General features: G+C 46.0%; 1 protein-coding gene across 2 annotated transcripts in view; it reads left to right on the top strand.

Moving 5' to 3' along the window:
- ITGA9 (integrin subunit alpha 9) overlaps positions 1 to 20,644 on the top strand; it is a 388,682-nt gene that overhangs the window by 32,117 nt on the left and 335,921 nt on the right. For both annotated transcript variants that reach the window (XM_015131366.3, XM_077992146.1), the window contains exons 4-5: positions 3,220 to 3,343; positions 16,220 to 16,287. In XM_015131366.3, coding sequence (XP_014986852.3) covers positions 3,220 to 3,343; positions 16,220 to 16,287 — 192 coding nt within the window. The remainder of the gene's footprint in view (positions 1 to 3,219; positions 3,344 to 16,219; positions 16,288 to 20,644) is intronic.

Genomic DNA, 20,644 nt, shown 5'->3' on the forward strand with positions numbered 1-20,644 from the left:
CCTGCCTTTTTTTGTTTTCCATTTGCTTGGTAGATCTTCCTCCATCCATTTATTTTGAGCCTGTGTGTGTCTCTGCATGTGAGATGGGTCTCCTGAATACAGCAAACTGATGGGTCTTGACTCTTTATCCAATTTGCCAGTCTGTGTCTTTTAATTGGACCATTTCATCCATTTACATTTAAGGTTAATATTGTTATGTGTGAACTTGATCCTGTCATTATGATATTAACTGGTTATTTTGCTTGTTAGTTGATGCAGTTTCTTCCTAGCATCGATGGTCTTTACATTTTGGCATGTTTTTGCAATGTCTGGTACTGGTTGTTCCTTTCCATGTTTAGTGCTTCCTTCAGGATCTCTTGTAGGGCAGGCCTGGTGGTAACAAAATCTCTAAGCATTTGCTTGTCTGTAAAGGATTTTATTTCTCCTTCACTTATGAAACTTAGTTTGGCTGGATATGAAATTCTGAGTTGAAAATTCTTTTCTTTAAGAATGTTGAATATTGGCCCCCACTCTCATCTGGCTTGCAGAGTTTCTGCCGAGAGATCTGCTGTTAGTCTGATGGGCTTCCCTTTGTGGGTAACCTGACCTTTCTCTCTGGCTGCCGTTAACATTTTTTCTTCATTTCAACTTTGGTGAATCTGACAATTATGTGTCTTGGAGTTGCTCTTCTCGAGGAGTATCTTTGTGGCATTCTCTGTATTTCCTGAATTTGAATGTTGGCCTGCCTTGCTAGGTTGGGGAAGTTCTCCTGGATAATATCCTGCAGAGTGTTTTCCAACTTGGTTCCATTCTCCCGTCACTTTCAGGTACACCAATCAGACGTAGATTTGGTCTTTTCACATAATCCCATATTTCTTGGAGGCTTTGTTCATTTCTTTTTACTCTTTTTTCTCTAAACTGCTCTTCTCGCTTCATTTCATTCATTTGATCTTCAATCGCTGATACTCTTTCTTCCACATGATTGAGTCAGTTACTGAAGCTTGTGCATTTGTCACGTAGTTCTTGTGTCATAGTTTTCGTCTCTATCATTTCGTTTATGGACTTCTCTGCATTGGTTATTCCAGTTATCCATTCTTCCATTCTTTTTCAAGGTTTTTAGTTTCTTTGCGCTGGGTACGTAGTTCCTCCTTTAGCTCTGAGAAGTTTGATTGACTGAAGCCTTCTTAACTCGTCAAAGTCATTCTCCGTCCAGCTTTGTTCCGTTGCTGGTGATGAGCTGCGTTCCTTTGGAGGGGGAGGTGCACTCTGATTTTTTGAATTTCCAGCTTTTCTGCACTGCTTTTTCCCCATCTTTGTGGTTTTATCTGCCTTTGGTCTTTAATGATGATGACTTACTGATGGGGTTTTGGTGTGGGTGTCCTTTCTGTTTGTTAGTTTTCCTTCTAACAGTCAGGACCCTCAGCTGCAGGTCTGTTGGAGTTTGCCAGAGGTCTACTCCAGACCCTGTTTGTCTGGGTATCAGCAGCGAAGGCTGCAGAAGATAGAATATTGCTGAACAGAAAGTGTTGCTGTCTGATTCTTGCTCTGGAAGCTTTGTCTCAGAGGTGTACCCAGCCATGCAAGGTGTGAGGTGTCAGTCTGCACCTAGTGGGGGATGTCTCCCAGTTAGGCTACTCAGGGGTCAGGGACCCACTTGAGCAGGCAGTCTGTCCGTTCTCAGATCTCAGCCTCCGTGCTGGGTGAACCACTGCTCTCTTCAAAGCTGTCAGACAGGAACATTTACCTCAAAAGCAATATTTTAAGAAAATGCATTCACTGGCCAGGGTGAAGTGAACTGAGATTAGAAGTAAGTAGTGAATGCCCAGGAGAAGTGGACCGGGCTGGGCAGAGTAGAGTGTGTGCCTCTGAGTAAGCAGGTCGGCTCTTCATCAGTGCTGCGGTGACATCCGGATGTGCAGAGACGTGCATGGGAACTGGGGCCACTGTCATGTCCAAGCAGCAGGTAGGGGCATGTTTGGTGTGGCAGAAGGACGATCCAGGCCTGCATCCTGCCTCCTGGCACTGCTCCCGTGCCTGTTAGCAGAGCTGCCCTGCCTCATGGCATCTTGCATAGTTTTGACCCTAGTGCTCAGAGGCGCCTCTGGAAAGCTGGCCAATGCATCTGTCCATCCTCTTCCCTAACATACAGAGCTTGCACCCACCCCAAGACCCCTGGCCGTGAATCTTCCTTCAGCTTTCTCCTCAGAGAGGCCTTCCTTGACCTGCCTGGCAAAACCAGCCATTCCCTGGCATGAGGGAACTTTCTGGTGAGATGGAAATGTTCTGTCTTGCTAGGGCCTTGGTGACATGAGTGTGCACATTTGTCAAAGCTCCTTTGTGCATTTTGCTGTATGTAGTTTCCATCAGAAAAACAGCTCTCCACACACATTTACTTCTAGTGAATGAGATGCATGCTGAAGTGTTTCTGTGGGTAGGAACATGCTTGAATATCAGCCATTCCTCCCTTCCCTGCTGTCTCCACATCGGCTCACTTCCTTGGGCCTGTTAGCTCTGAAGCCACCCTCTTCACCCATCTCCACTGCTCCAGACCTGCATCATCTCTCACTTGGTGTTCGTTTGCACTTTTGCCCTCCTGCAGTCTCCACCCGGCAGCCAAATGTTCTTTCCAAACTGTCACTTGGATCATGCTTCTCACCTGTGTAAGACTCTCCACCACTTCCCATTGCAGATCTGCTGAAGTCACAGCCATTCCCCTGACCCCCGTGGTCCCACCTTGGCCCCTTCTTTGACCTTATCTCCCTCCCACCACAGTCACTCCAGACCACCCTTTCTTTCGCTTGAGCCTCTGAGCATTTCTGATGATGTATCCTTTGCATTCTGCTATCTTTTGAATCCTCCCAGAACCCTCGTCCTGTGTGCTCAGTGTGGTTAGCTCTTCCTCAGGCTTCAGGCCTTTCCGACCTCTGGTGGAAACTGTCCATCCCACTCCCAGATTCTCTATTCTATAACCCTGTTTCTTTCCTTCTCAATGCTCAGGACTAGCTAAAATCCTCATTTGTTGATATATTTATTTCCTATCTTCTAGTAGACTCCCAGGGGCTCGTTCCTGTTCATGCAGTTTTCTGATACCCAGAGCAGTGCCTGTTATGAAGGTGTGGCTTTCTGGCCCCTCTGCTCCTCTCTTCTCCCACAGAAAGAAACACCTGGCACTGACAAGAGTCTGCTTTGTGATCCTTTGGGGCCAACTTTCCTGCTCTCAAATGCTCTGTATCCCTTTAGGCCTGTGCTCATCGCTGGAAGAACATCTACTATGAAGCTGACCACATCCTACCCCATGGCTTCTGCTACATCATCCCTTCCAATCTCCAGGCCAAAGGCAGGACGCTGATCCCTTGCTATGAAGGTGAGCATGGACTGATTTTTCCTCATCCCCCTACCCACTTCATGCCCTAAGCCTACCTCCCCACCTCTGCGTATCACCAACTGAACATTTCCCCAGCTTTCCACATGCTCATGATAGGGCAGCACTGTTTGCCCCAGATGGTCTCTTGGTCCCCAAGGCCCTGCCCAGAGAAGAGGCAGGTACGGAGGGGGCAGCAGTCCCAGGCCTTTCCAACCTTTACCTGACTCGGCCGCAGAGCCCACAGTGCTTACCAAGCTTTATGAAGTCTCAGGGACTGAAATACACCAAGCCTCAGCCAAGTGACCTAACAGCTGCCTTGACTTTCTGGTAATGCCAGGTGCTGTGTTGCCTTGGGAAACTTACCTTCTCTCTCTGGACCTCAGTTTCCCTGTCCGAATATTCAGTGGTTGGCCCAGATGATCTCTACAGCCCCAGGCAGCTCCCAGGCAGTCATTAGGCTCCCACACAGTTCCTGGCTGCACTGTGGACAGATGTCCTAAGGCGGAGGGGAGAGGAGACCCAGGATTCATAAAGCAACAGCTGGACAGAAACTTGACACTCTCAGCATTTCATAACATTGAAGGTCTGACTTTCCTTCCCACGTGGTCCTGCAGCCCGGGCAGATGCTGGAGAATTGGGCGCATCCTGAAGGCGGTTTTAAGAGCTCCTTGCCAAGGTGCACTTGGAAGGAAAATGTATCCTTTCAGACTTAGAACCTTCAAATGCCTGGGCATCAAGGACAATCCCTAATAGTGATTGAGTCAGTCACTATTTAGCCCTGTCGAATCTGAGCTTTAAGCATTCAGAAAACACAATTATTTTCTTCAGTTTAATAGCTTGTAGTTTCCAGTTTTCTCAGCCTAATTTTGGGTAAGCTGGAACCTGCTCCTTCTCTAAGTTCTGGACTATTTATTTCTTAATTCCCCTCCTACTTTATTTGGACAGAAGTCTCACTGGCTTGTGTCCACATTGTCTTTGGGCCTCCCTGGGTTTTCCTAGGTTTCAAATTTTGTGGACACTAAAAAGGATTCATGAGAAACACTATATGGACACTGGGACCCTCCTGGGGACCCAGGTGACCCAGGTAGGGTGCTCTGGGAAACGTCCCCCACAGAAGAGCCAGCAAGATCTCTGCGGGAGGCACAAACCCTCTCCCCTATAGAGTGAGCCTGCCTTCGTTTTTTCTTTCTCCTCTGTATCAGCATTTGATCAGCTCTGACTGGGCCATGTAGGGGAATGAAACTCTGGCCCTGTTTATATCTGTATTGTCCCAAACAGAAGAAAAACAAACTTTGTTTTAAAAATAGATGATGATATAATCAATCAAGAGTGGAGGAATCGTTCGTTTCAGAAACACAAAGCATGTGTCAAGCCTGGGTTTCCACTGCCCCAGTTTACTCCTCCTTTTTCCCAAGGAAGGAAAAGGAAAAGCCTCTGGAGCAAGCAGTGGGGCAGCTCTTCAGGCTGGGAAGGAGCAAGGGGCTCAGCAGGGTGACGGCGGCAGTGATTGTTGAACCACGCTAGTTATGCACAGGACCAGTACTTTGGTTTTCCCAGAAGATGACATGCTGTGACAGGGACACATGGCTGTCCCCAGTGATTCCTCTGTGTACACCACAAGCACAAGGACAGCCCTCCAAAGAGGGAGGTGGAGCTCAATGTCCGTGTGTACACAGGTCCATGTGGCTCACACTTCTGCATTACTTTCTATTAAGTAACTGTGGATCATCAGTAGGCCAGTGTTGATCTGAGGTCTTTACACATTCTCTCATCTAATCTTCCCAGAAGCTGTGAAGAATGTTTTTTTCTTTTTTTCTTGGGTCTGATGATGGGTATTTTATTTTGGAAATTGTTCTAGAAGACATCAGTGAGGCAGGGGGAAGTAAGAATGGGAAAGGAAGGCAGCCCATTGAAGATGTGCTCCTCAGCCGTTACCTGGGCGAGTGGGTGCAGTCTCTGGGGTGGGTGCTGCGGCCAGTGTGGAGTACACACCTAGAGTCCTCCTTCCTGAGGGCTGAGGGGAAGGGGCTTCCTCCACCTGGCATCCTGTGCTGTGTGTGGGCCGGGAAAGCCTCCAGGACAGAGGTGTGGGTGCTGGCAGGTGGCAGTCAGGCCACATCACAGGAACAGTGGTAGGAGCTGGGGGGAGACAGGTGGGATACCCAAAGGCCAGCTTCTGTGTTGCCGTTCTCCTGTGACAGAGGAGTAAGCAGAGACTCAGAGTGTATGTGAATTGCCCCAGGTCACTCAAACAGTAAATGGTGGAGCAGGATTTTGAAGCTGGCATGTGTCTGACTCAGCAAACCATTTTGTGTCCTGGTAATTAATGGTGATTTCTGTTAGTTTGTTTTTTAGGGTTTCTAATTTAAATGAGAAGTAAAAGCCAGTCGACAACCCTCACGAAACAAGAAAGGGTGACTGAACTATCCCCAAAATACAATGGACTTAATGATGGTTAAATGGAACTAGTGAAGAAATTAGCGAAACGATTATGCCCCTGCCCGGTCTTCCTTCCCATGGGCGCACGTGCACTTTTACATGCTAACCCATTCATTGGCCTACGGTGGGAAATAGGGGATGGATGGGTCTGGCATGTGGAGTATTGGGGTGTAAGAGCAGCCCCTTAGAAAAATGGGAGACTAAACTGAAAGTTTCTGTAGTTCTTAGCCCTGTAAGAGGAGAGAGGTAGAAGATGCTGAGTTTTTTTCTAGAAGACTGGACTGGACAGGTGGCTGGGAGGATGCAGGGTGTAGTGAGAGGCTCTTGTATGTGCTCTGTTGGCTTTAGGCATCTCCGCCTCCCTGTTTTGTGGTTTAAACTAGACCTACTTTGGCTTTTAAGGCCACCCTTATTTCCTCAATGTGGAAAAACTCAGTGATGCAAGTTCTCTGTTCCAGGTTGGGGGTCACATTGTGGTTAAAGACAATGGGAGGGTTTTAAGAGTTTGACAGGACCTTTCAGATACCACCTAGAGCAGTCTTTCATGAGGTCCAGAGAGGTGATGGCCTGAGTTTTTCTTTCTTATCTGTCATTCACATGCCACACAATGGAGAGGCAAAGTAGCTTGGTGGCCAAGGCACAGATTCTGGACCCAGACTGCCAGAGTTCAAGTCCTGGCTCTGCCACTTCCTCTTAACAGTGTAATCTCAGATGGGTTATTTAAGTTCTCTGTGCCTAACCAACCTCAAGGGTCTATGAAGAGGACTGAGTTAATGCTTCTAAGTCTTTAGAACAGTGTCTGGCATATACTTGCTAATATATGCTAAGCATATATATACTAATATGCGACATACAACATACTATATTCTGAGCAAGTGTTTGCTAATCATCATAGGCTGACTGACTTGTGTAGCGGGAATAGAGTCCACTTAATCTTAAGTACTTGTTAGTTGCCAGATAGACAAAACCCAAGTGACACAGTTCCACCTCTCAAGAAGTTCCCCATCTGCAGGGGAAAACAGAGAGGGGACGTGGTGTTTTAAAAGTGGGAAGGCTGTGTGGAGAGAGAATTTCCCGCCAGTGTGTGTCCTGCTGGAGCCTGTCCCCAAGGCCTTGAGCTGTATCCAAATACAAGGTGGCATTATTTCATTTTACAATTGGAAAAACTGAAACCCACATAAAGTCTGCAGGCTGTTGAGACTATGGAAGAGAGGGATGGTGGGAATTCGAGACTGGTCACGGTGGTGGGTGCACAGGGCAAGGGAGGAGGGGGACAGCTGCCTCTAAACCCACTTCTTGTGGGATGGTGGAAAGACCGTGGGAGGGGCTGTGGGTTGAGGTCGGCTCTGCCACACTTCTGCCTCTGTGGCCTCAGGCCTGTCAGTTGGCCTCTCGGTGGGAGTCGACGCTGTGATGCCTCCACTGCATTTATGTCTTTGGGTTATGGTGAGGAGCTCCCAATAAAACTCGGGTGAAAGTGCTCAGCAAGGCCACCCATTGTTCTATAACTGTGGCCTCATTGTAAGTCTCCATATGGGCCAGCTGTGCTCCCTTTACAACACTGGAAGGTCGGTTTGGTTACAGAGACTCTAAATATGTGGAGATCTTTCCAAAATGTCTCAAGCTTCTGAATTCTTAAAAAAATTGGTCTCTGGTTTGGCACTAGGACATGGCTTCTCAGGTGCTTCCTGTTTCTGGTTGGATGGGAGAAGCTACCAGAATATCCTGTTGGAACCAGGAAATACAGAGGAAATGGGAAATAAAAATGAATTTGGGACATAAACTCATGGAGCATATCCTCCAGTTGGTTTAGTTTGTGTTTGTCTGATGTGAGAACATCATTACTAGCATATGTTCTTTGGTTTTATCAGAATGTATGAGAAAATGAGAGCTTTGGTGGGACGATATATGGGGGAAACTACTTGTAAATTAAAGGGCAAGCACTATAAAACATTAGTTACTATTAACCAAGCTATGATATTTTAGGACTCCGAAATGTTAAGTCAATGCATGTGATAAAATCAAGTACAGAGATTTCTTTTATCCTTTGCCCTTGAGACCACTGAGGCAAGAAGTCAGAACTTAGCAGGAGTGAGGCTGCAAACAGGTTGTCTTTTTATTGTGACAGAAAAAGTGACTGTGGAGTAATTTGGTAGCAGCTTGGCACATTGACAAAGCGTGTTCAAGGCTAAACTCTGATAAAGAAATGCAAGAGGTTATTATGATGCCATCGTATATTAGACCTAATTGTGGAATCTGGCTTTACTACTCACTTATTGCTATGATTAAACCTATATGCTTCTACTTTCTGACTTGGTGACCTTAGGCAAGCTCCATGAGCTTGGTGCCCTCATTCATAAAATGGGGAGATTAAGATCTACTTAAGAGGTATATGAGGTATGAAGTGCCTAACACAGTGCTCAGTCGAGAGTGAATGCTGCTCATTGTCTTCAATTAGAAAATGTGAATTTTCTAATTAATTTTCAAGCAGCATAATAATATTCTTCAATATTCTCAGAAGGTGTCTAACATATCCTGTTTCAGTGACTAGATAATGAAGGGTAGAAAACTGGATATTCCTAAAATGATTTTAAGAGCCCTTGGCAAGATTATAATTTCTCAAATACTGTTGAAGATCATATTGGGACACTTTGGTTGGTAAGCGTTCCTTCCCTCTTTTTGTAGATGACCTCAAAGTTTAACTCATGCCATGTTTAAATGTTCTTAAATTTGGAATTGTTCGAGTCTGAATTTTACTGTGCTTTAAAATTGTAACAGAAAAACTTCTTATCGATTCCAAAGATTTCTGTACCACTCTATTATCAGGGAATGACTGGCTTTTATTCCTAGTGTGTGTTTGCATTTCTCAGGACAGTGATCATTTCCAGGGAAGGAAATAGATTACCCATTCAAAGGTGAAGATTTTTTTCCCCTTTAATGTTAAAAGTGGTCTCTACAGGGGATAAAAATCAATGAAGATCCATTTACAAATGAAAAGGAATTGGGGTTTTGTTGTGTTGTGTTTTTGTTTTGTTTTTGTTTTGGAGAGACTCATAAGCTGATCCATTTAAAAATTCAAGAACAAACCTCATAAATTTTTATTAAAGACCTCTACATTTACATACGATTTTATGGTTTCCAGTGAGCTTTAATAAACATTATCATATTTAAATAAATACAGCAAATTAAAGAAAAGAGGATACAGTTCTACATTATGGCCAGTTAAACAGAGAGGGACTCTGAGGGGGAGAAAGGGAGGGTGGCTCCCGAGGACAGCCCGGGCTGTAAGGAGGAGGCCAGAGGTCTCCAGCAGGGGCTCTCTGGGGCTTTCCAGCTTTTCTTGGAGCCAAGAATTTTAATCTTGGACAAACCCATCTCCTATACTTCAAACGTGTTTCCATGTATTACATGGAATTATCGACTACCTAAACTGCATCTTTTGTTCCGCTCAGAAAAATTCACAGATTCAGATTCATTTATTATTTATTGAGCACCTACCTGGTGCCAGGGGTTGTGCTAGGTACTTAACATTTATGATCTTACTGAGTAATCACATCATTCTCGGATAAGTATTCTTACCCTTGTTATACAGATGAGAAAACTGAGGCCCAGGGAGCTTGATGAAAGTCACAGGCTTATTAGTCAGAGGAGGGGTTGACAGCTTTTAAGTGTGTAGTAGGTTTCTTTGTAGCTGCCTGTTCTGTTGGGATCCTGGTTTTCTTGGTGATTACTGGGTGCTGTGGCCTATCACAGAAAAAAAAATTCATGTATTTTTTTCAATGGCATAATTTTATGAATTTTTTGGACACTATACTATAGACTTGTTAAGCTATGTTTCAGTTTTGCAATTATAGATACACTCTGTAGACAAGTCCCAGCAGGCACAGAGGGCAGACGTGGGCCCTTAGACTGATAAAATGTAGCCAGGAGACCAGTTTGCTGTAGTCTGGAGTGGCTGCTTACTAGAAACATTTGGTTTTGGTATCTGCACAGGAGTTGACTGACTGTGCTTTGGTGCCAATTATTTCATGAGTCCTTTTTTTTTTTTTGGTTATATAGATGAGAGGTTTCTGTGTTGCTCAGGCTCACCTCCAATGTCTAGCCTCGCCTCCTTATGCGCCAGGACAACAGGCCTGAGCCACCGCGGCTCCCTATTTCATGAGTCTTTTAGCTTAGGTCCCAAAATTGAATTCTGCTCAGTTCTGAGCTGGGTTTCTCACTGAAATGTGACTGTCCCATGTTCATGGTCACTTTTTTTTTTTTTTTTTTTCTGAGAGTAGAGCATGGCACAATGCATAGTAAGTTGAATGTCTATATATACATTATTATGTGCCTGTATTGTTACTTGCTGCTGAAGTAGGGAGTTGGCAAAATGGGTTGCTAAGTTCTGGGTAAAGGGAATGCTTTAAAGATTACAAAACTCCTTTTTTGGTAATATTAAAAAATTATTGGCCAGGCGCGGTGGCTCACGCCTGTAATCCTAGCACTTTGGGAGGCTGAGGCTGGCAAATCACCTGACATCAGGAGTTCGAGACCAGCCTGGCCAACATGGTGAAACCCTGCCTCCACTAAAAAATACAAAAATTAGCTGGGCGTGGTGGTGTGCACCTGTAATCCCAACTACTTGGGAGGGTGAGGCACGAGATTAACTTGAATCTGAGAGGCGGTGGTTGTGGTGAGCCAGGATTGCACCACTACACTCCAGCCTGGGTGACAGAATGAGACTCTGTCTCAAAAAAAAAAAAAAAAAAATTATTGTAAAAAATAAATAACATAAAAATTACCATTTTTAAGTGTACAGTTCTGTAGCATTACATACATTCACACTGCCATGCCACTATCACCACCATCCATCCCCAGAACTTTTACGTCACCCCAAACTAAAACTCTGTACCCATTAAACATGAACTCCCCATTCCCTGCTTTCCCTAGTCCCTGGCAACTGCCATTCTACTTTGTCTCTGAATTTGGCTACTCTAGACACCTCACGTAAGTCGAATCATACAATATGTGCCGTTTTGTGACTGACTTGTTTCACTTAGCATGATGTCCTCAAGGTGTATCCACATTGTAGTATCTGTCAGAATTTTCTTCCTTTTCAAAGGAAGGAATATTTAATAATATTCCATTGTATGTATGTACCCCACATTTATCTATTTATCTGTTTATAAAACATTTTGTTTGAATGCTAAGAAGGTTTTCACTGGAAATGTGCTTTGTGAAGCATAAGGGAGTGGCAGAAGCAGACTGGAAGTTGGGAGCCTGGCTCTTGGGTCCTGATGCTGAGGCTAATCAGCGGTATGGCTTTAAACAAACCACTTGCTCTTTCTGAGCAAAAATATTCCACTTGTAAATAAATGGATAGAGTTAGAGTTATTAGGCATTCCCTGAAGATCTTTTCCCCCTTTAAAATCTTTCTCTCATTTAATTCTGAGTTCCTGGCTTTATGCACTTTGTGTTTAATGCACACCATAGCTTAGTCATCAATTATTTTCATAAAATGTTCTCCCTTCCTCTTTAACCTAGCTGTTTGGTTTATTTATGTTTTTTTTCCCCCCATTTACATGGTGGTCCCTTGTAAACTGAGGGTAGTTTTATTCTCTCTTCATTTTTCTGTATAATTGCCCTTTTAATTACTAGAGCTCTGTCTGCCCAAATGCATTGTTTCCTGTATTATATAATTATCAGTTATTTAGATTTGCCACTTTGTTAGAAACAAAATGCTTGTTCCTCAGTGCCACAATGAAATAGCACTCGAACATAAATTTAATTTTCTCAGTAAGGCAATTTTTACTTCTATAGAAGGATGCGATTCGTGGATGAATAATGGTGAGAGCACACCTGGACAGGGGAGGGGCAGGGATTCTTATTCCTGATGCAGGTAACCCCTACTGCTGTGTCGTTCCCCTATTTCCTGGGGTTGGACCACACAGTCTAAGCTAATTCCAATTGGCTCTTTTAAAGAGAGTAGGAGTATGATCCTGAGTGGCGGGGTGAGTCGTTCAGTGGGAAGGGTGGTTACAGAACAGGTGACTCAGGATGATTCGGGTCAGAGCAGGTGACCAGGGGTGACTCAAAACAGAGCAGGTAACCAGGGTGACTCAGGTCAAAGCAGGTGACCAGGGGAACAGATGTGAACTACTGATGAGAACTGGCGGGAAAGTTGTTTACTGAAACTAGAGGTAAGGGAGCTGAAGAGAATCAGGAAGTTAAACTTTAAAATGGAGAATCAGAGAATAAGAGAGCTGAACATAGTGACATACTGATTCTTTGAAGAGAAACTTGGAGTTCATATATCTAACAACTGCTTGGTGAAAATCAGAATAAAGATTGGCAAGCTCTTTTCCCCCCAATATTTTATTTTATAGCTAAGCTAAAGAACTACAGAAAAATAATTATAAAATTGATGTGTTAAGCTTTGAAAGACGAAACTTTCTCAAATGGGTAATGCGCAGGGAGATTATTAGGAAAAATATATGTTATGCTGTATGTGAATCTTGATCTTTCTGTGGAATGGTTTTATCCTGGCCTTTTGGAAAGGGTGCGGGAAGTGATCCCACCCGATTGGTGGTCTACTTGAATTACATTCATTAATGTAGGCTCCATGCATTGAGTTGCGGATTGTGAACATTTGGAAACCAGTATTTTTTTCCTCTCTGAATTGCCTTCTGTTTAGACAGGGCTTAATAAAACCAGCAGCTAAACCAAGGAAAATACTCCCATTTTTAGAATGGAGGAGCCATACAACGTAATGAATTAAAGCCTGTAATGCAGGCCAAGTAATTCAAACCCACCCATGGCAGAAAGAGTTCTACAACCTGGTTCCAGCTTCTCTAAGTGACTTCTAAGTCCCCTTGTTCAACCCTATATTTTGGGTCTCGGATTTGGCTTCCCCCATTTTTTTTTTTGAGACCAGGTCTGGCTCTGTTGCCCAGGCTGGAGGGCAGCAGTGTGATCGTGGCTCACTGCAACCTCTGCCTCCCAGACTCAAGCCATGCTCCCACCTCAGCCTTCTGAGCAGCTGGGACTACAGGTGTGCACCACCACGTCCAGCTAATTTTTGTATTTCTGTAGAGATGGGGGTCCCACTTTGTTCCCCAGGCTGATTTTCAACTCCTGGACTCAAGTGATCTGCCTGCCTCGACCTCCCAAAGTGCTGGGATTACAGGTGTGAGCTGCCGTGCTGGCCAGCTTCCCCAAATTTAAGAGTTAGGTTTGTTACAGTGCCTGTGAGCTGCTGTCAGGCAAAGCCTGCTTTTCCCCTGCTTCTTTGAGGTGGATAAATGTTTTGTTCAGTAGTGGAGAGGGCACTAGCTGTTGTAGTTCTCTCTGCAGGGCCATGTCCCTGGGGGCATTTGGAGACCAAGTGGACATGCCCAGGAGCAGCCAGCTGCTGGGCCCCACAGCCTTTGTGTTTGTGCAGGAAAAGTTCTTCCTGGGAACACAGAAGACTGGAGGTCACCCCCACCCCCTCCCAGGTCCCTCCACCCTGCACTTCCTGCACTTGTCAATGGAGGGAGGGTGTGTGACCCGGGCTTGTTGGGGGTGTTGTTTGGGGGGCAGCCGCTTGCCTCTCTCTGCACCTACCTCCCTTCCCATAGCTTTGTGATATAGGCTGTCCTGCCATCTCAAGTCTAGACAAGCAAAATCAAGTTGTATTTTTAAGTTTTTTAGATATGAGTATGGCAGAATAACCCTATGTACATACTTTTTGGGGGAAGAAAGGTCCGTACATGAACATTTAGAACATAGATTAGGGAGAAACCTAAACCTGCCCTCATGACATATATATGAAGGAATCAGGTTAAAATAATAGTGGTGCCCTTAACTCACAGAAGTAGCATTCAAAGGAGTAAAAACAATGGAAAGCATGCCTGTGGCCAGGCTGTGGAAGGCGTGGAATGTGAAACTGTCCAATCCAATAACACGCACTAACTTTCCTAGACTAGACTTGCCAGGCCCTACAACTACCCCCAAAGTGTGTGTGGCAGGGATTGGGTAGGTGGTAGAAGGATTAGAACTGAATCCTACTCTACCTTGAAGGGATTAATGACAGAGTCACAGAAGTTTCTGGGACGCTGAGACACGGCCTACCCTCTGATCTGGACTTGGTTATAGGAGCCAGTCAGGGGGCCCCATTGTTTGATTCCTTACCCTAGAGCATCCTGAGAAGGCAGGTTAGACTTGGGGTTTCAGAAATGTGAATGTCAGTGATGGTACCCACTTCCATGTGTGTCCCAGGCCCTCAGACCTCTGGTGGGGCAGTCCCAGCTTGGGGAGGCGGAGGCTGGCCTGAAAACAGTGCTTCATGCTGCCTGAAACAGGGGTGCCTTTAAGGGCTTCCCCTTGCTGGCCTTTAGCCTGGGCCAGAAGTGGGGTACTCTTAGCTTCCAGTGAGGCTGTTGCCACCTCAGAAACCCCAGGTCGTGCTCTGAACATAGACCACATCAAGTACAGTTTGGGGAGGAGGTTGAGAAAGGCACCGAAGTTCTCAAATCTCCCGTGTTTTGGAGGCCTTGTCATAAAGAGACCTTGAGACTGCTTTAAAAGATGAAAGAGTCCCACACAATTCCTATTCATGTCAGAAATTTATGAGTCTGAACTGGTGGTGTATCTTGCACTATAGTTTCATTCAGCTCATGGGGTCTGAATTTCCTTTGTATGTTTCATTTTTTCAAGAGTTACAATTGGGTGTTTAGTCTCTAGAGTCAGTGGGATGGATATGCTTTTAGCCAGACTTTTCATGTTTATTATGTAACTGTTTGTTTAGGTTGAGACATTTTGATCCTTTTTGCCATTGTGCTATTTGATGCAGGATTTATTATTAATTTGTATTATTTCTTGCTATTATGCAATTTGATGCAGGATTTGTTCATTGCTTTGCACTAGTCTCACTCCCAGCCCTGGTGCAAGATTCTGCAGGGAACAAACAAGGTCCTTTTGTTACTGGGCTGCTTTCTGGCAGGTCTAGCAGTTGTCCTTATAATAACAGGACAAGGCAGGAGAACTGATTTTGCCCTGCGTGGAAGAGGAGTAACTCAATTGACATTCTTTGTCATTTAGCAGTCGGTTAATGGCCACTTACTGGAAAATGTTACTAGGCTCTGTGGTGAGTGTTGTTAGAAACTGAATTACTCTGTATATTTCCCCAGGGCCCTTTTTCCCCCTGCCTGGAGTAGACGCTCAGAACTGCAGGAAGTGGCACTGTGTTGCAATCATAGTTTCATTGTTCCTTTGTATTTTGCGTTTCAAAAATAATGATATTGCTTTTAATGGTACCAGAGACTTGCCAGGAGCCCAGGGGGTGGTACAGGGTCACTGGGTTATTTGTTGGGTAGCCCTGGCCTGAGGGTGCCCAGGGATGGCCTGTGGAAGGTCTCCAGCAATGTCAGCCTCACATGTGATTAATTTGAGTCACTCTGAACATCTCTCCACCTCCTTGACTTTACCCATGAAATGATTTCCAACATCCAGTCACTTTCCTGGGTATTTTTAGTCACTCACTTTGCAGAACCTTTGATGGGCTCCAGAGGTGAAGGAATGGGTTTCTAAGTCCACGCTGAGGTAGAATCCTGGCATTGCCATTTACTAGAGCTGCGTGACCTTAGACAATTCACTTAGCCTCTCTGAGCCTCAATATTCTTACCTGTTAACCAATGGGGATATGGGTTCCTAGGGATGAGGGACCAGTGAAATGATATGCCTGGAGACAGCTAACACAATGCCTGGAACATGCTAAGCACTTGTCAAAAGTTTCCTCCCCCTCTTCCTTGCCAACTTAAAATTAAAACTGCAGTGGCGGCATACCCCCATTTGTTGGGTAGCAGTGTTGTGAGCTGAGGGGATGGAGGAGGAGAAGAGCTTATCTATTAGTTTTCTTTCCACCTGGAGAGATCTTCCCCCTTTCCTTCCACACAGCAATAGTGCAGCTGAATGCCAGAGGAGTCCCTTCTTGCAGTCCTCTGCCGACAGCTTGTTTCTTTTTGGATGCTAGGAGGCATCCAAAGCCTCTTTTAGGGAGGGCTGGTCTTCATCCAGGAGACTCCACACTGGGATGGCCACATCATTCCATTTCTGGGTCATGTTTTCAGCTCCTTGGGCCTGCGAGGGATCTCTGTCCCTTCTGAAGTAAATGAAATAATTGTTACCAGCCTCCCACTTAATGACTGTGGCTACTGCTCCTCTTTCTTGCACACGAGGGGAGGAAGTCTGCTGGGGTGCTGGGCAGCCTCCCTACACGATGGCACCACAGCCTGGATTTTTGAGGTCTGGTGGATTCCTGAGACTTTCCTTCCTCACCCCAGTCTGGACGGCATCCCTGGGCCCAGCCTGTTGCGGTACTCGCGGGAAGTGGCTGGTTGGCTCTGCTGGCTCCACGCACAGCTGGCACACACTGACATGGCTGTGGTTTGCTTCTCTCTCCTTCCTTCCCCCTAGAGTATAAGAAGAAGTACGGAGAGGAACACGGCTCCTGCCAGGCTGGGATAGCGGGCTTCTTCACCGAGGTGGGTGTCTGCTGTCTGGGCATTTCTGTTCTCTTGTGGGTGTTCATTTCCCTGCTTATGTGATTTTGGCAGCTCTTAGAGGTGGGACTTCTGGAGTCCCAGATACGTGAGCCTCGAGGGCGCAGATTCTGGTCCTCACACCGGAGGAGGCTATTTCAACCTGCCAGGAGGGCACCAGCTGGCCAGAGACCACTGGGCAGAGGAGGTGGGCTGGCTCATCTGGAGGCTCCCCCCATTCGATGATTTCTGTAGGAGTCCGCTTGACTCTGAGACCTGGGGAAGGAGTCGATTCAGGGATGTGTGAGTGAGATGACATTCAGTCAGGTTGTGCCCCATCGTTGGCGGCTGTGCAGATACATGAAGCGTGTAAGCATCCCCTCCTAGTGGCCCTCTCTCCTTAGTGAAGAGACTTGTTTGTTTTTTTGAGACAGAGTCTTGCTCTGTCGCTCAGGCTGGAGTGCACTGGCATGATCTCGGCTCACTGCAACCTCCGCCTCCTGGGTTCAAGCAATTCTCCTGCCTTAGCCTTCCGGTTACAGGTGCCCACCACCACACCCGGCTAATTTTTGTATTTTTAGTAGAGATGGGGTTTCGCCATGTTGGCCAGGCTGGTCTCGAACTCCTGACCTCAGGAGATCTGCCCGTCTTGGCCTCCCAAAGTGCTGGGATTACAGGCTGAGCCACCACACCTGGCCTGAGAGACTTGGTTTTACACACAACTCTAACCATTCCCTTTCCCAGATTCTGAAGGACAGGACACCTGCATGCTTATGTGCCCTTGCGGTAGTATCATGACTTTTGGCTGGTAGTACATTTTTAGGGACTGTTTTCTTGTGTCATTCTTATTTACTGTAAGTTTGCCCTTCATATCAATTCCTCCTCTCTCAAACACTTTCATGACTGCCTGCTGGCACTGTCCATCCATGTGATTGCTCAGGCCAAAACAAGAGTCCTTTTTACTTCTAATTCATCTGCAATCCTGTTGTTTTAGCCTCCAAAACACATCCCAAATATGACAGCTTTTATTACCAATACAGTCGCCTCCATTATCACCATCATGCTTCTAGAAAGGCCACCACCAGCACCTGGAGGTACACTGGCCCTGATTGGTCTTCTTATGTCTATTATGCTTTTTTAAAAATTGTGGTAAAATACACATATTATAAAAGTCACCACTTTAAAGTGTAGTTCAGTGGCATTAGTGCATTCAGTGTTGTGCACCTGTCACCACGGGCTAGGTTAGAACACCTTTATCACCCAGTCTGCATCCATTCTGACCTGTGCAGTGTGCTTTCTGCATACCAGCCCCAAGGGCCTTCAAATGAAACCTATCCTTCTGACTCCGAGGCTTCCCAGTCACTGGAGGATTAGAATCTAAAGCTCCTCATCCTGGCCCCTGGACTTGGCTCCCTGAGGCCACCTCTCTCTTTCCCTCACTCCAGGACAACAGAGAGCTGGGGGAGGGCATGGGACATGGGGGATGGAGGGAGGATGAAGGGTGCTCTCTGGCTTCCAAAATGAGGGCGCCTCCTGAGTCACGAGCAAGACTGTCCACCTGCATTTCAGAAACTGCTGTTTAAATCCAAAGAGAAGATAGACAGTTGGCAAATTCATAGTGTCTGATCCAGAAAGCAAGCAAGAAAAGGCAGAAAGTCAGAAGTTTTATTATTTTCACTCTCAAACCAATAAATAGGAGATGCTACCCTCCAATCCCCATTCCACACCCTCAGTGATTCTTACTTCACTGGAGAATCATTTTTATGACAGTCGACAGAGTTCTATGCCTTGGGAATGGCGCCATTCCTAGCCATTGAGGCCAAATTTAAAGATTCTTCTCTCACCTCACTCTCCTACTTCTAAGCTACCTTGCAAGTCCCACTACCTCCTATGCCTTCAAAACCTCTAACAATGACATCCATTGCTCTCCACATCCTCTGCCACCCCACAAATCTAAGCCACAGTTGTCTTGCTCCCAGCGCACTGCGGAACCCTTCTACCGTCCTGCCTACACCCTTGCCTCTGGACAGACTGATCCCCATATGGCAGCCAGAACCACCTTTTACAAACAAGAAAAACATCATGGTGCACCCTTGCTCAGAACTTTCTGGTGTCTTCTCATCCTGCTTAGAATGAAATGCACATGCCTTCCCTTGGCCTCCCAGCCTTCCTGCCTTTCCAGGCTCATCTCCTGCCTCACCCACTACATGGTATTTTCAGCTGCTGCCAGGACACGCCGGACTCCCACTGGTGGCATTGCACTGGAGATCCGTTCACGTGGCTCTGTACACAAGTGTTTCTTTAGAAGAGACACTAATGGAGGAACTGCTGGGTCAAAAGGCACTCAGATTTGAATTTGATACATGTTGGCACATTGCACTTCAGACATGTTTACCAGTTGACACTCCCCTGCATTGCGTCTGTCTCTATCTTCTCTCCCTCAGACTTTTAATTTTTGTTATGAAAAAGCATCTTGTTTTAATGTCACTTTCCCTGATTATTAATGTCGTTTAATATCCTTTTAAAATATTGACCATTTGTACTTGTTTTCCTGGAAGTTGCCTGTTTACGTTCTTAGTACGTTATTCTGTTTTGTTGTTGTTGTTTTCCTGGTTTTTAGGAACTTGTTGCGTATTTTCAACACTAATCTCTTACCTGATATATGTGTTTTTTACCTGATATACAATTTTTTTCATCAGCCTTTTTCTTATCTTTTAAGTTTGCCTATAGTGTCTTTATCATCCTGGCAATAAACATGCACATTTGGCCAAATCTATCAGTCTTTTTTTCCCCCCAGATTCTAAACTTCTCTCTTAGAAAGGTTATTCCTTATGTGCACCACAAGTTGGCATGAGCAGCTGGGCAGGAGAGTGCCCGGGATCTGCAACAGAAGTCTGGGCTGAACAAACTCCCATATTTTATACTTATATTTTCAATATACTTATATTTTTAATAGCACTTTCATAGGCTGTTTTTAAAAAAGATTTCTATCTTTAATCTTTCTGGAATTTGTGTTATATACATTGTGTGATAGAAACTACATTATTTTTCTAAATATATAGTTGGTTATTCTGATACTGGTTTGTTAAACAACTTTTCCTCTCCCCGTTGAAATGCCATCCTGCCATGTGGCAACTTCACTCTTCTTCCATCTCAGTAAACATTTAGATCGTGTAACAAGTATGGCTGTTGTTCCTCCAACAGGCCTGTCTAGTATCGTGTGACTTGAGCCAATAGGCAGTAGGGAACCACTGTAAGTTCACAAGCAGGTGACACACTGGCAGATGGCAGTGTTGAAAGAAAGGCTATTTGGGCTGGGTTTGCCCAGAACCTTGGGAGTGGAAGGGCCTGAAGGGAGGCCTGGTAGGAGGCCATGATGTGGTCCAGCCATGAAGCAATAGGACAGGCTAGGGGGAAGCTTAAGGAATAAAAATGATTGGGGGAGGCAGAGAATATGAAGGAGGTGTCAAGGGGCTGGGTGGCCAGGGAGCTGTGGGGTAGAGGAAGGAGGGTTTGAGCCAGGCTTCTGAAGAATCGTGGTGCCGCTGGTGGAAAGGGGTTGCCCAAGAAAGAACCCACTGGGAGATGTAAACTGCCGAGTCTGCTTTCAGATACATGGAGTGTGCGATGTTTTTAGAGGACATTTGGATTTAGGGACTGGAGTCCTGCCTGGGGTAGAAACTTAGATTTGGCTGTTGCTCATGACTCTCTTGGGGGATGAGTGTGCTTAGTGTGGGGCATGGGGGAGACCCCTCCCTTTAGATGGGAGGAGAAGCTAGATTGATGGGAGACATCAGAACTCAACAGAGATGTTGACAGAGAGCCGAGAGAGAAAGTGTTCCCAGGAAGGAAGTGTCATTGTGTTAGCCGCAGCTGCTGGCACGTCAGGCATTGGGCTGGGTGGAGGCAGGGAGTGGTAGGAGGAGCCGGCGGGGCAGGGGTGTGGAGGGGAAGTCCAGGTGGCTGTGCAAGCTCAGGGTGACCAGAAGAACAGAAGACCTGCTGAAATCCAGGCTCTGGGATTTAGAACCTGAGGGAACCATGGGGTGTCAGCCTATGCTGGCTGTGCTCTCATGGTACAGCAAAGTGGGGACATGGTGGGTGTACAGAGTGGCCGGGGAGGGTGGGTGGTGTGAGTGGGAAGGCAGCCCCTCTGGGCGCCACTGTGCCCTCTGACCCCGGCCTGCTGTCTCCTGGCCACTTTGGACTTTGGCCTCCGCTTCGGTTCCCAGGCTTTTGGCCTCCTTAAACAGGAGGTCTTTGAACTCACTGCCTGCCTTGTTTCTGGAAGTTCAGCTGTTTGTGGCTGAGCAGGAAATGTGGTTGAAGGGGCCAGGCCAGCATGGCTCCCCTCCTCTGC

The sequence above is a fragment of the Macaca mulatta genome, chromosome 2, assembly GCF_049350105.2.
Source record: "Macaca mulatta isolate MMU2019108-1 chromosome 2, T2T-MMU8v2.0, whole genome shotgun sequence".
In the NCBI taxonomy this organism is placed as follows: Eukaryota; Metazoa; Chordata; class Mammalia; order Primates; family Cercopithecidae; genus Macaca; species Macaca mulatta.